At 46.9% G+C, this 15,419-nt stretch overlaps 1 protein-coding gene and 1 pseudogene across 2 annotated transcripts in view; both read left to right on the top strand.

Annotated features, from left to right (window-relative positions):
- Positions 1-15,419, top strand: part of meltf (melanotransferrin) — a 69,249-nt gene that overhangs the window by 25,985 nt on the left and 27,845 nt on the right. For both annotated transcript variants that reach the window (XM_055645576.1, XM_055645577.1), the window contains exons 8-9: positions 3,319-3,493; positions 11,547-11,698. In XM_055645576.1, the coding sequence (XP_055501551.1) occupies positions 3,319-3,493; positions 11,547-11,698 (327 nt within the window). The remainder of the gene's footprint in view (positions 1-3,318; positions 3,494-11,546; positions 11,699-15,419) is intronic.
- On the top strand, positions 7,421-7,550 carry LOC129703841 (U1 spliceosomal RNA; annotated as a pseudogene).

Consider the following 15,419-nt stretch of genomic DNA (forward strand, 5'->3'; position numbering starts at 1 on the left):
CTTATTCTTACATAGCAACATAGAAATTAGGTGCAGGAGTAGGCCATTTGGCCCTTCGAGCCTGCACCGCCATTCAATATGATCATGGCTGATCATCCAACTCAGTATCCCGTACCTGCCTTCTCTCCATACCCTCTGATCCCCTTAGCCACAAGGGCCACATCTAACTCCCTCTTAAATATAGCCGATGAACTGGCCTCAACTACCCTCTGTGGCAGAGAGTTCCAGAGATTCACCACTCTCTGTGTGAAAAAAGTTTTTCTCATCTCGGTTTTAAAGGATTTCCCCCTTATCCTTAAGCTGTGACCCCTTGTCCTGGACTTCCCCAACATCCGGAACAATCTTCCTGCATCTAGCCTGTCCAACCCCTTAATAATTTTGTAAGTTTCTATAAGATCCCCTCTCAATCTCCTAAATTCTAGAGATTATAAACCAAGTCTATCCAGTCTTTCTTCATAAGACAGTCCTGACATCCCAGGAATCAGTCTGGTGAACCTTCTCTGCACTCCCTCTATGGCAATAATGTCCTTCCTCAGATTTGGAGACCAAAACTGTACGCAATACTCCAGGTGTGGTCTCACCAAGACCCTGTACAACAGCAGTAGAACCTCCTTGCTCCTATACTCAAATCCTTTTGCTATGAAAGCTAACATACCATTCGCTTTCTTCACTGCCTGCTGCACCTACATGCCTACTTTCAATGACTGGTGTACCATGACACCCAGGTCTCGCTGCATCTCCCCTTTCCCTAATCGGCCACCATTTAGATAATAGTCTGCTTTCCTGTTTTTGCCACCAAAATGGATAACCTCACATTTATCCACATTATACTGCATCTGCCATGCATTTGCCCACTCACCCAGCCTATCCAAGTCACCTTGCAGCTCCTAGCATCCTCCTCACAGCTAACACTGCCCCCCAGCTTAGTGTCATCTGCAAACTTGGGAGATATTGCCTTCAATTCCCTCATCCAGATCATTAATATATTTGTAAATAGCTGGGGTCCCAGCACTGAGCCTTGCGGTACCCCACTAGGTACTGCCCGCCATTGTGAAAAGGACCCGTTTACTCCTACTCTTTGCTTCCTGTTTGCCAGCCAGTTCTCTATCCACATCAATACTGAACCCCCAATGCCGTGTGCTTTAAGTTTGTATACTAATCTCTTATGTGGGACCTTGTCGAAAGCCTTCTGGAAGTCCAGATACACCACATCCACTGGTTCTCCCCTATCCACGCTACTACAGGTGCACAACCTTTTATCCGAAAGCCTTGGGACAGTCCACTTTTCGTAATTCGGAATTTTTCGGCTTTCGGAATGGAAGATTTTTAGCGTAGATTTTAACGGCTGGCTCAGTGGTAGAGTGCTCGGCTCATATCCGCAAGGTCGCGAGTTTGCGCCTCGATCCCGGTAGTTACTCGATCGCGAGTTTGAGTTTTCAATGTAGTTTTTTCTTGCAGAATAGAATAGAGAGGGTTAGGCTGGGATCATTCTCTGCGAGATGATCTTAGTGCGGGAGACAAGTGTAGGAGAGGTGTGCTGACTGTGTGGGCAGAACTTTGGAAGTGATTGCCCACCATTCTCAAAAGCCGCTGTGTCTCCCTGTCCCTGGGATAGCAGGGGGTGATCAAACAGCACAATACCCCCCTCCCCCTCCAACTCCAGAGGAATCCGCTCCCCGATGGGCCGCTACGGCGACAAGTGGCAGTTCGCCCACAGCCCGAGCTGCGCCACCCCAAGAACAAGACGTACCTTGCACACCATCAGCTTCTGCCCCTATGGGGAGCGTGTTCTTCTGGAGTTGGAGCGGGGCTGGGCTGGAGTTGCTGATCTGGGATCTCCGTGCTTGCAGTGGGCCTGGAGGTCGGTGTCCCAATGAGGGGGCGCAGCTCGGGCTGTGGGCAAACTGCCAATTGTCGCCGTAGCGGCCCATCGGGGAGCGGCTTCTGGTGGTCCTGACGTCTCCGGCCAGTTTGCAGTTTTCCTCTGGAGTTGGAACGGGGCTGGGCTGCTGCTGGCTGTGGGTCTCTGGGATCTCTGTGCTTGCAGTGGGCCTGGGGGTCGGTGTCCCGTTGGTCCTGACGTCTCTGGTGACTGGCACTGACCTGCTGGCATCGCCGACGTGAAGACAGTGCAAAGCCCCCGCGCCGGTGCAATGGGCGGGGAGCTGGAGAGGGGAGGGAAGGGGTCACACACATGGCCGGGAAGCAGAGGGGTGTAGGTGGGGTTAAACTGAAGGGAGCGACAATTTGCTGCTGCCTGCCCGCTGAGTTAAAAAGTTCCCACGCAAGACTCACGATACACTGTGTATCGTGAGTCTACCGTGGGAACTTTTTAACTCAGCTGGCAGGCAGCAGCAGATTGTCAATTATTAACCCTCCCGCGCAATATACCCTCACCTTCTCTTTTATGAATGGGGATTTAGTTCCCCTTTCTTCGAGGACTGACCGGAGGTTCCGCTGTCACCTCTGCGGGCCGCCCTCGGTGAACGTCTTCAAGGACCTTTCTTCAAGGACCGAAATGTCCGCTATTCGGAGCTTTTCGTTATTTGGAATTTTGGATAAAAGGTTGTGCACCTGTAGTTACATCCTCGAAAAATTCTATAAGATTCGTCAGACATGATTTACCTTTCGTAAATCCATGCTGACTTTGTCCAATGATTTCACCACTTTCCAAATGTGCTGCTATCCCATCTTTAATAACTGACTCTAGCTGTTTCCCCACTACCGATGTTAGACTAACTGGTCTGTAATTCCCCCTTTTCTCTCTCCCTCCCTTCTTAAAATGTGGGGTTACATTTGCTACCCGCCAATCCTCAGGAACTACTCCAGAATTCTTAAACTGTGGCCCCTGGTTCTGGACTCCCCCACCATCGGGAACATGTTTCCTGCCTCTAACGTGTCCAAACCCTTAACAATCTTATATGTTTCTATGAGAAACCCTCTCATCCTTCTAAACTCCAGAGTGTACAAGCCTAGCTGCTCCATTCTCTCTGCATATGACAGTCCTGCCATCCCGGGAATTAACCTTGTAAACCTACGCTGCACTCCCTCAATTGCAAGAAAGTCCTTCCTCAAATTAGGGGACCAAAACTGCACACAATACTCCAGGTGTGGTCACACTAGGGCTCTGTACAACTGCAGAAGGACCTCTTTGCTCCTATATTCGATTCCTCTTGTTATAAAGGCCAACATGCCATTCGCTTTCTTCACTGCCTGCTGTACCTGCATGCTTACTTTCATAGACTGATGAACAAATATCTAAATAAAGATACTGTAATTGTTTCAAATTCTCCAATTAAAAAAATCTTTTGTTTACAGAAACAATTTGGCATAAATTCCGCTGGATTTAAGATGTTTGATTCCACTTCATATAATGGCAAAGATTTGCTGTTCAAGGATGCCACCAAACAATTATCTCTTGTCAGAAACCAAACTTATCAGGCCTGGCTGGGGACAGAGTATCTACAATCTTTGCAAGGACTTGATTGCTACAGTAAGTGATAGCTTTCAACTCAAGAAAATCATTAACACACTTGAAATGGTTTCACATAGTGATAGCTGAACTGTGATATCCATTATGGCACGTGGGAACATTATTGCTTAAATTCTTCTGGTATGGTCAAAACTAACTAAGAGCTTGCAAATATTTGCTCATACGATTTTAAATCATGTATTGGTTGGCATCTGTGCTGACGAGGGATTGGCTTTGTTGTATAGTAGTTATAATGCTTTTTTTCATTTGTTTTAATAAGCATTATATAAGCTGTATGTTATTAGTCACAGAAATGTGCTGCATCCTTGGATGATGCAAAGTTATTGTGGAAAACATTCTCTCATTTCACTACTGCCCCCGGGAAGAAGATATAGGAGCTTGAAAACTGTAATGTCCAGGTTCAGGAGCAGCTTCTTCCCAACAACCATCAGGCTATTCAACACTTTAACTTCCAACTAGGCTCCAAACTAGACTTGGGGGCATTGTTTTTGTCTTTGCGCTATTATAGTTTGTTGTTTTTTATATACTAAACTTTTTTGGTGTTTATTACGGTATTTACAAAGCCATCCTTTTTCTCCAGATATGCTTCCTGACCTGCTGTTACTCCAGCACTTTGTATTTATCTTTGATATAAACCAGCATCTACAGTTCCTTTCTACACATGTTTACATTCAGCTGTGCTGCTGAAAGTAAGAATGTCATTGTTCCATTTGAAGGGACACATGACAATTAAACACTCTTGACGATCCACAATGTTGGAGTGTCTTCTTTTGTTTGGAAGAATTGCAAATTTTCAGCAGGTTATCAACCAGTTTAAAACTGCATTTTCTGTTTTTACAATGGCAGCCTCAAATTCTAACTTTAGTTTAGAGATACAGCGTGGAAACAGGCCCTTCTGCCCACCGGGTCCATGCTGGCCAGCGATCCCCGCACATTAACACTATCCGACACCCACTAGGGACAATTTTTACATTTACTGAGCCAATTAATCTGCAAACCTATACATCTTTGGAATGTGGGAGGAAACCGAAGATGTCGGAGAAAACTCATGCAGGTCACGGGGAGAACGTACAAACTCCATACAGACAGCGCCCGTAGTCAGGATCGAACCCAGGTCTCCAGCGCTGCATTTGCTGTCAGGCAGCAACTCTACCGCTGCGCCACCGTGACTGCTAAGTCGCGCATTAATTGCGATGATGCGCCATGTACAGTATATAACACAGACACACATTTTTAGTGAGCAGTAATACAGACACACGTTTCTAGTGAGCACCATTTCCCGGAACCATGGAATACAGGGCATAAATACTTCTATAGCATTCCCCAGATCGTTTAGTTTCATCCATTCAAAGTAGTATAAGACTTTTATGCTTTTCCCATTTAAGTTCAGACATGGATCTGAAATGTCTTGTTTGGCTAAACTATATTATAGAACCATTTGTTGGCTACTAAAACTATACTCGGAAAATTTAAAACTAAAACTGAAGGTTCTAGTAATTTGACATGAAAATAGAAAAGTTTAGTCTATTATTGTCACATCTCACATAGACAATAGGTGCAGTAGGAGGCCATTCGGCCCTTCGAACCAACACTGCCATTCAATGGGATCATGGCTGATCATCCGCAATCAGTACCCCGTTCCTGCCTTCTCCCCAAATCCCTTGATTCTGCTAACCCTAAGAGCTCTATCTAACCCTCTTTTGAATGCATCCAGTGGATCTGCCTTCTGAGGCAGAGAATTCCACAAATTCACAACTCTCTGTGTGAAAAAGTTTTTCCTCATCCCAGTTCTAAATGGCCTACCCCTTACTCTTAAACTGTGGCCCCTGGTTCTGGACTCCCCTAACATCGGGAACCTGTTTCCCGCATCTAGCGTGTCCAATCCCTTAATAATTTCATATGTTTCTGTCAGATCTCCTCTCATCCTTCTAAATTCCAGTGAATGCAAGCCCAGTCGCTCGTCGAGGTACCGTACCGATGATACAGTGTACATGAATACCATCAAGCCGTCCCCCAATAACACATAAAGGGTAAAGGGTACAACATTCCATGCTTCCGGTAGGAGGCGCGGCTCTGGCCAGCAGCGGCCTCTGCAGTCTGTCCGCGTTTTTATTATTTTCTGTCTGTGTTTTAATGTAGTTTTTGTTATTTTTTGTTGGGGTGTGTGTGTGTGGGGGTGGGGGTGGGGGGGGGGGGGGGGAACTTTTTAAATCTCTCCCTGCACTGGAGACCCGACCTTTTTCTCGTCGGGTTTCCGTTGTCGTTGGGGCCGCAACGAGGAGCGGCCTCCAACAGGAAGAAGCCGGGGACTCTGGTGCTACTCACCATCGCCGTCGCGGGGCTGGCCGAGTCTGGAGCGGTGGAGGAGCGCTGCTGCCGCTGCTGCCGCTGCTGCCGCTGCCGCTGCCACTGCCGATGCCGCTGCTGCTGCTGCCGAGTCAGAGGCTGCTGCTGCTGGTCTGCGGACGGCGGCGCTGGGAGCCCGCGGATCCCTGGAAGGAGACCGCTTTTCGGGGCTCCTGCAACGGCGAATTCTCCCGCCCGTGTTGCGGGGTTGAAGAGCTCCTGGAGCGGGGCCTCACTACACCGCCCCGCGCGGCTGGAATGGCCGCGGGATTTTGCAAGCGCACACCGGGGGCTCCAACACCAAGACCCGGTGTGCGACCTCGCACCACCCGGCGTGGCTTCAATGGCCGCGGGACAATCGTCATCGCCAGCCGGGGGCTTTGACTTTGACATCGGGGGGGGGAGAGTGCAGTGGAGAGAAGTTTTTTTTGGCCTTCCATCACAGCTATGTGATGGATGTTTATGTAAAATGTAATTATGTTGTGTCTGGGTCTATTTGTGTGTAATGTATGGCTGCAGAAACGGCATTTCGTTTGGACCTCTAGGGGTCCAAATGACAATTTTACTTCGGAGCCACGTGAGTGATTCCGTGAAGATCCCAGCCCCAGTGCGCATGTGCGACATAATCGCACAGCTGTGCAGAACGCGGCCAGCGGGAGTCGGCAGCTCCCGCATCCAAGGAACGCGAGGTAAGTACTTACCTTAATCGGGCCTTGTGGTTTTTGCTCCAGGGGGAGCAAAGTAGAGAGGCAGCGGCCCCCGTTTCGACTCCAGCGAAGGAGCCGACAGTGGAGGGGGAAAGGCGCTAACCGGACCGCAAACGCTGCGGACCGCTGCAAGAAGCTGCGCTGATGCTGGTCCACTGAACAGCTGTTTGGTGAACAGCAGCGGACTGGCGGGAAATTTAAAAACCCGACCGGCAGCCCAGCAGACTCCTGACAAGGAGAATCGCCGCCCGGGAACCGCTACAATGCCGCCTGAAAAACGGCAGGCAGCCTCTACATACAGGTAAGACAAAAATCTTCCCAATTTAACAGGTTCTACAGGAGCCAACTTCCTCCAAAACTGGAACAGGTTGGAGACAGCAAAAATAAGTATGCCTGTCTCCCCAAGCCAGAGGAGGTCATGGAGTTCACCTCCAGGAAAAAAGGGGCACTGGCTGAATGCCAAGGGAGCTGACACTCCTACCCCAGTGCTATTGCACTAGCCATCTCCCTTGACGAGGGATTGATCCAACAGCGGAGTTTGAGCTATGCCTCCTCCAATTTATAGCACACCCTTTTGCTCCCTCTTTTGAGGCTAGCTAAGGAGGCCAGGGCTGGGCTGGCTTAAACGCTGGGCAGGCGGACGAGAACAGCAGTATGCCAGGGGAGCAGGATCAGGAAGAGCTACTGGGTGTCGTGGGCCACTACATGGCTCCTCCACGCGACCATCTTCCCAACAAAGCCCTGCAGGAGCAGGCCTTTCTAGAGGAAATCCGCAGGCAGCTGGGTCAGCAGACTCGCAGACAAGCAGCGAATTCTGAAGCTCCTAACAGAAGGGTCAAGATGTTACCGCCTTTGCTCGTTTTTTCCACGGATCATACTCACCTGGCAGGCGAGACGCCATGATCACCAAGGTGGTTCTCCCAGGATGAGACTATCCCGTTGCACTACCGGGGTGCTGACGCCTAAGATGTTCCCAAATTTGGAATACTCGACTGAACAATGGTGCATATAGCCCGCAACCCCAAATATACGGGGCTATGCAAACCGCTGCTGCGGGAAGAGAGGCAGCTAAACCTGTGCGCCTCATGAGGGCAGGCCATGGAACGAGCAGGACATCGCATCCAACACCCAGCTGGCAGCACCCCTCGGCATCCACCAGCAATATCAAACAAGGACTGGTGAAAGCCTGGCGACCGCTTCACATTACCCCCAAAGTTCTTTTTTAGACAGGGGCCCAGAGCGGAGCCGTGGGAAAATGCGCCGCCCCACCGACAGCACCAGCATACCAGCAAACTAGGCCTTCATGAAAAAACAATAAACATGGAGGTAGGTAGTCTGGTTCCTCCCAGTTTACACTAAATAAGGGTGTTTCTACTAACTGCGGGGGGGGGGGGGGGGCATTTACACTTGTTGATAAAGCATGGGATGCTGTCACAAATAACTAAAATATACTCAACAGTATTAGAGGATAAAAACGAATTCAAATTGGGCATATTACCGCCAGTTCAGCAATGCGCCCAAAGGGCATTTTCTCCCTCTAAGAAAAGAGAAGTGAGAAGGTCAAGCTGAACTAGAAAGGCTCATTACTAAACGGATCATGGGAGTAAACATGAACCATTGGAATTTGTATCGAATATATTCACAAAAACTACAAAAGATGGTGAATGTAGCATCATCATTGATCTAATATCACTAAATAAATCTGTTGAGTATATACACTTTAAGATGGAGACGGGTTTTTGTCACTGCCAGACATCTGATCTCCCAAGGATACCTATGGGGAGCATTGATATGGAAGATGCTAACTATCTTATACCCATACACTAGGATCATTATAGATACCTAAAAATTTTTACCTGGATAATGGATATCCCGGTTAGGGCAACCATGGGAGCATAGAGCATTCCCTATGGTCTAACCTCAGCCCTAAACTATTATAAATATTAAAAACGGCCATGAAAATATTAAGAAAACAAGCATAATCATGGCATATATTGGATGATATCCTCATATTAGGGGAAACAAAGGAATTAGCTGTGGCAGCAGTTCTAGCTACGAAACAGCTCCCTAAAGCTCTGAGGTTTATCCCACGCCCAGATAAACCAGAATTGAAGCGTTAACTACCATGGATTATCTGGGCTTCAATAATAATTCCGTCCATATGACTGTTACTTTGCCAAGGCACTTGGGTCACTATAATCAAATCATGAATGTACCCACTGAAGCTATATCACAATTAAGGTGGTGGTTAGACATATATTTGGCATAGTTTTCAGCCCTATTATCATCACCAATCCCAACTTGGTTATTAAAAACCGATGCCAGTACTTTAGGCTGGGGAGCAACTAAACTCCATATCCAGCACAGGTAACAGATGGACCAATTCACAAACATCGTTACTACACATACCGGGCATCAACTACTTGGGATTGGTGATCGCCCATTGGGCTAAAAAGCATATGCATTTCAAATGCAGCACGTACATATGTGGTTACGGATTGATATACTATGGTGGTGGCTTATATCAACCATATGGGGAGCATAATAATCATTGTTGTACAACAAATTGGTCAAACAAATCTGGCAATGGTGTGTCAAAAGACATTTTAACTATCAGCTGCCTATGTCCTAGGAAGCTAGAACACAGTGGGAGACACCATGTCACGGGGTAAAATTTATGATTACATTGAATAGATGTCAAACCCAAAATATCTGCTAAAGGTATTAAGCAGTTTGAAAGCCAGATATCAATTTGGTTGCACAAGATGGAATCACCAGTAACCTATGTATGTGACTTAGGAACCAGATTAGAGGCAGCAGCGATAGATGCCTACACGCTGGAAGGGGGAATTTCTGCTTTGCCTTCCTCCCTTCTGCCTCATCAGACGGGCACTTCGCAATACAGATGGGAGTCTCCGAGATATTGAACGTGCCCGACCGGCCTACACAGCCATGGTTCCCAGTTCATCACGACACGGTGGGCGAGTCACCTATGGATTTCCCTAGTGGACCATGGTTGCTGACTCAACCCAGTATCAGGCACAAGCCACCCATGCCAGGGAAACATCAAACTCCTGGGTGCAGGGTTTGAATAGACCTTACCAGGGACTGGGATTATCTAAGGAACCATTACCACCATGTCGGCATCCCTGCGAACAGTCACTAAAAGCTAACATGGGTAAAATACTGCCACGACGCAGGGACAACATACCGAACTATTCAACCACTGACGTATTGGAGTTCCTGGAACATCTACACCATGACTAAAAGGTGAGTTACAGTGCCGTAAATACAGCACGGAGCGCCTTATCTGCTTATCTAAAACAGCATGACAGCAGAGCATGGGATCCCATCCACTGAAGGTAAACTTATGAAGGGCAACTATAATAATAAGCCCCAAAAACCCAGGTATACCCATGTATGGGATATTGGTGTGATATTGACATATCTCAGAGAATGGCACCAGCCAGATCCCTCAGCTTGCTTAATCTATGTTAAAAACGCTCATGCTTATGGCTCTCGTACACGCTCACAGAGTCCGGTCACTCCATAAAACTAGACTGGATAACATGGAGATTACCCCAGACGCATCACGTTCATATTCTAGGTCTGGTAAAATCTAACTCGCAGGTATATGGGACTAGGCGGGATTATGAGTTCGGCACGAACTAGTAGGGTCGAGATCGCCTGTGTTTTCCGTGCTGTAATCGTTATATGGCTATATAGACCAGGAACGCCCTATTCACTGGTGGGATTCCGGGCCTACCCACCAGAGTCCAGGTTGAGTGTGGTGACCCATCTACTACTATATATAGACACAACCCACAATCTTAGAGGGAGAGGAAAGCCTATGGGTCAACCACAGAAACCCCAAGACGGTGTACGAGCCAAACCACTCCAAGGTGGCTCAAACAGGTACTGAAAGCTGCCGGAATAGATAATAATACATTTAATCCCATTCCACTAGGGCAGCATTGGTATCAGCGGCTGAACGAATGGACATCCCGGTTGACCACATTCTCAATACGGCAGAATGGTCAAGGGAACGACGTTCAGAACATTTTTTATTATAAACCGTTGATAAACCTGATTTAATTGCAGAAAGAATATTACAAACTGCAATATTAATTCAAGCTCAGGGGAGCTCTTTATGTTGTTATTGTTAACAAATACCTTTCTGTTTCTTGTGAAAGCAGATCCACTGGTTGATTACGATAACACTTCCTCCCTCAAAAACTTCGGCAGTGAGTGAAATAAAAACTGTTACACGGTTTGAAATCACAGACCTTTGAGGTCTTCACGGAATCACTCACGTGACTCCGAAGTAAAATAGTAAGATTAAACGAGTACTTACCAGTATGAAGTTTGATCTGTATTTTATGAGGAGTTACGGTGAGGTATTACGTGCCCGCCGCTCCCACCCTCATTATATAGATCAAACTAATAAACTGATGTCTCATGATCTTTACTATCTTACTTCAAATATTGTGTCTATCCTGTGATTTCACACCGCTGCTTCGAAGTATGCCGCACATGCGCACTGGGGCTGGGGTCTTCACGTAATACCTCACCGTAACTCCTCATAAAATACAGATCAAACTTCATACTGGTAAGTACTCGTTTAATCTTACTATTAAATTGACTCTTGACTCTTGAAGGTATAACATTGAAGTCAGATTAAAGATAGTTCATTGGTCTCCAATGAGTTTAATGGAAGGTCAGGACCGTTCTCTAGTTGACAAGGTAAATGGGAACACTCGGCAATTCAGGCAGTTACTGTGGAAAGAGAAACCAAGCCAATGTTCTAGAGCAAAGATCTTTTTATCAGAACTGAGGAAATGAGAAAATACATACATTGCTTTTAAGTTTCAGTGAGGGATTGATAGGAGACATCTTTGATTTGGTGAGGCCAGAGATTTATGTGTTCTTAAATGCAAATTATGACAGTGAGATTGCCCTGTATGTATAGGTAATAAGGGTGTGTTGCTTTCTTAACTCAGGCCTGCCAGAGACTCTGCGCTGGTGCACGCAGTCCAGAGGGGAAATACTGAAATGTGGAGCTATGGCTGAAGCGTTCAACAGTAAAAACCTGACACCAACGATTCAATGTGTGTCTGGTGACAATCCCAGTGACTGCATGAAAAAAATTAAGGTAGGATCCATACTGGCACGATGCCTACAATAGTCATTGCTCAAGGTGGATGGGTGCATGTGTACACATTCTTGAAAAACATTAAAACAAAGATAACCTGAATCAGTATCTCGAGGCTTGCATGTTTGTTTTTATTGGATTCCTCACTACAGACCATTGCAGAGAAATGAATGGTTCGTCATACATCATTATCTTGAGTGAAAACATTTCACAAGTTTATTTGGGTTGCTCAAAAGGGCGTGAAGAAAAAAGAACTAAGCCTTCCCTGAAACAATGCAACTCATTAATTTTGTGTGACCAATTTGTTTTAAACCAAATCAAGGAACATACAATGCCATTAAACAGAATGGGTTGTGCAATTCACTGAGACATAAATGTCTAGAAACCTACCTTTTAATAGTTTTGCGTTTACATTGCAAATGTGAATATCATTATTGCTTTTAGTGCTTCTTTGTGTTGGAATGGAACTGTGGAAAGAAAAACAGAGTTAATGGACCAGTCAAATACCTTTCATCAAAACTGGAAAGTCGCAAGTTAACTAAGTTGCAAAGAGGCGAGGGAGGGTGGGCAACATAAATGGAATTTCTGAGATAGGGTTGCCAAGGTGATGCAAGAAACTGTTTATAAATAATACTAGAACAGGTCCAGGGGCCAAGGAAGATTGGCAAATGGTGTTATACTTGGACAGTACATAATGTTTTAAGGAGTCCACCTGAACAAGCTGGTATGGTCGGATCCCTTCCTTCTCCCTATTCAATTCACAATCTTTCTCGCGAGCCCTTGTGTCCATCTCCTCTGTGCTCTCTTCACCCTACTTCCACTACTGGATCTCCTCATCTCCTGAATCCCCAATCTCCCCAATTTGTTTCCTCTGACCCCTGCTCCCATCCCTCAATTTCCCCACTTTGCTCCATTCACCCATTGGAGCTCCTCATTACACCCATAATCTCCTCACCCTGCTTCCACTCCCAGATCTTATCAACCAGCGGCATAGTGGCACACCGATAGAGTTGCTGCCTTAAAGCGCCAGAGACCTGGGTTCCATCATGACCTCAAGTGCTGTCGGTACGGAGTTTGTACATTCTCCCTGTGACCACTTGGGTTTTCTCTGGGTGCTCCGGTTTCCTTCCACATAATAGACATGCCATTTTGTAGGTTAATTGGCTTGAGAAATTGTCGCTAGTGTGTAGAATGGAACTAGTGTATCATTAGTCGGTGCGGACTTGGGCTGAAATGGCCATTTCCACGCTGTATCTCTAAACTAAACTAAACTAATCTTTTAACTCAGTTCTGGCCGTTCCACTTTGATTGCTCACACACCCTGATTTGGCCCTCTAGATCCATGCCAACATCTCATCCTTGCCCGTCTCTCTGACCCAATTTCCCCATTCAGCTTCTGTAACCTGATCTCATCACTTATGTTCTCCAGTGCTCACTGCACTCTTTCTTTCCTGCAATCCCCTCTCAATTTTTACCCACTGATCTCTGCACATTGCTCCCACCCACCAGTGGCCTCTACCTGCTCCTGCCCTTCCCCCCCAAGATTATTGCAACGCTGCACCCAATACCCAATCTCACCCGCCCCGCACCCCTCTCCACTCACAATATTATCACTTCCATTCCTCGCTCTTTTTCCCCCCCCCCCCAGATCTTCTTATCCCTCTCCATTCCCTTAAACCTCTTCAGCCAGTCCTTGCCCTTTTCCCTTGTATCCTCACCCACGTTCTCTCCATTTCTCAATCTCACACTCCCCAACTCAGTTATCACCTACAAACACATTGCCCAAAGCAGCCCTATTCCTATCCCTATCTCCTGCCATCTACCTGTTGCAGTCACTGAAAAAGAATGAGGGGAGGACATGAAATGTTGTGACATTGAGTGCATCTGCTTTTTGTGGAAGAGGGATGATGTTTGTGATCTTCAAACATATGCAGACAGACGTTTTATAGTTTCCCTGTAAAATCCCCTCCCCAAATACCAACAGCCTTCATTGGATCTGTTGAATTATTGAGGATTGGTCACAAGCTTAGACTGGTTGTTTGGATACCTCATTCATTGGTTCTTCTTGGAAAGTGGGATTATCTTCTCATACAATTTCAGTTATTAAACGGTTTGATAGGGAGAACACTGATGTGCCTTCCCGAGCCCCCATTCGCCCTGACGGTATTACAGTCACAGAAGTCGACGTCAGAAGATCCTTCAGGGGTCTAAACCCTCAGAAAGTGCCTGGACCTGATGGTATACCCGGTCGTGTTCTCAAGACCTGTGCAGACTAACTGGCGGGAGTTTTTGCGGACATTTCCAACATCTCACTACTGAGGTCTGAGGTTCCCACCTACATTAAGAGGGCATCAATAATACCGGTGCCCAAGAAGAGTAAGGTGACGTGCCTCAATGACTAACGTCCAGTGGCACTAACGTCGGTGGTGATGAAGTGCTTTGAGAGGTTTGTTATGGTGCACATCAACTCCTACCTCGACAAGAATCTCGACCAACTACAGTTCGCATACCGCCACAACAGGTCAACGGAGGATGCAATTTCACTGGCTCTCCACTCCGCATTGGACCACTTGGACAATAAAAATACTTAGTCAGGCTGTTGTTTATAGACTACAGCTCGGCGTTTAATACCATCATCCCTTCCAAGCTGGTTACCAAGCTCACGGAACTGGGCCTCTGCGCATCCCTCTGCAATTAGATCCACGACTTCCTCATCCACAGAATGTTCGAATTGGCAGGAAACACTTCATCCTCAGTAACAATTAGTACGGGAGCACCTCAAAGCTGCGTGCTCAGCCCCCTGCTTTACTCACTCTATACCCATGACTGCGTAGCTGGACCTAATGCGAACTCCATCATCAAGTTCACCGACGACACCACTTATGTTGGACGAATCACAGATGGGGACAGAGTATAGAAGTGAAATCGACCGACTGACCAAATGGTGCCAGCACAACAATCTGGCTTCCAACATCAGTAAGACCAAGGAACTGATTGTGGACTTTGGTAGGGGAAGGATGAGGACCCACAATCCTGTTTATATTAACAGGACGATGGTGGAGAGTCAATAACTTTAAATTCCTGGGCGTGCATATTTCCGAAGATCTTTCCTGGACCCAAGAAAGTATAAATTATATAGATGCAATTATAAAGAAGGCACATCAGCGACTCTACTTCCTGAGAAGATTATGGAGATTCGGCATGTCGAAGAGGATACTCCTAAACTTCTACAGGTGCACGGTAGAGAGCATTCTGACTGGTTGCACCGTGGCCTGGTTCAGCAACTTGAACGTCCAGGAGCGAAAAAGACAACAAAATGTTGTGACCACTGCCCAGTCCATCACTGGCTTTGACCTCCCCACCGTCGAAGGGATCTATCGTAGTCGCTGCCTCAAAGACAGCCAAAATCATCAAGTACCCACCATCCTGGCCACACATTCATCTCACCATTGCCATTAGGAAGAAGTTACAGGAGCCTGAAAACTGTAATGTCCAGGCCAGGGTCGTCTCAGAGTAGGAGGAGCCATCTTGGGGAACGGCTGCTAACCAGCAGCCGTCCGATTAATTCACTTTTTTTTTGCAGTTTTAGTGAGTCCTGTGCCCTGTTTGTGGGAGAGATAGTCTTTTTAATGTGGGGGGTAGGGGGTAATAATATTTCTAGGTCCCTACCTGGTCGGTGAGGCAGCTTTTTCTCCGGGCTGCCCGTCGACCCGCCCTCGTG

This window comes from Leucoraja erinacea, chromosome 14 (genome assembly GCF_028641065.1).
Source record: "Leucoraja erinacea ecotype New England chromosome 14, Leri_hhj_1, whole genome shotgun sequence".
Taxonomy (NCBI): Eukaryota; Metazoa; Chordata; class Chondrichthyes; order Rajiformes; family Rajidae; genus Leucoraja; species Leucoraja erinaceus.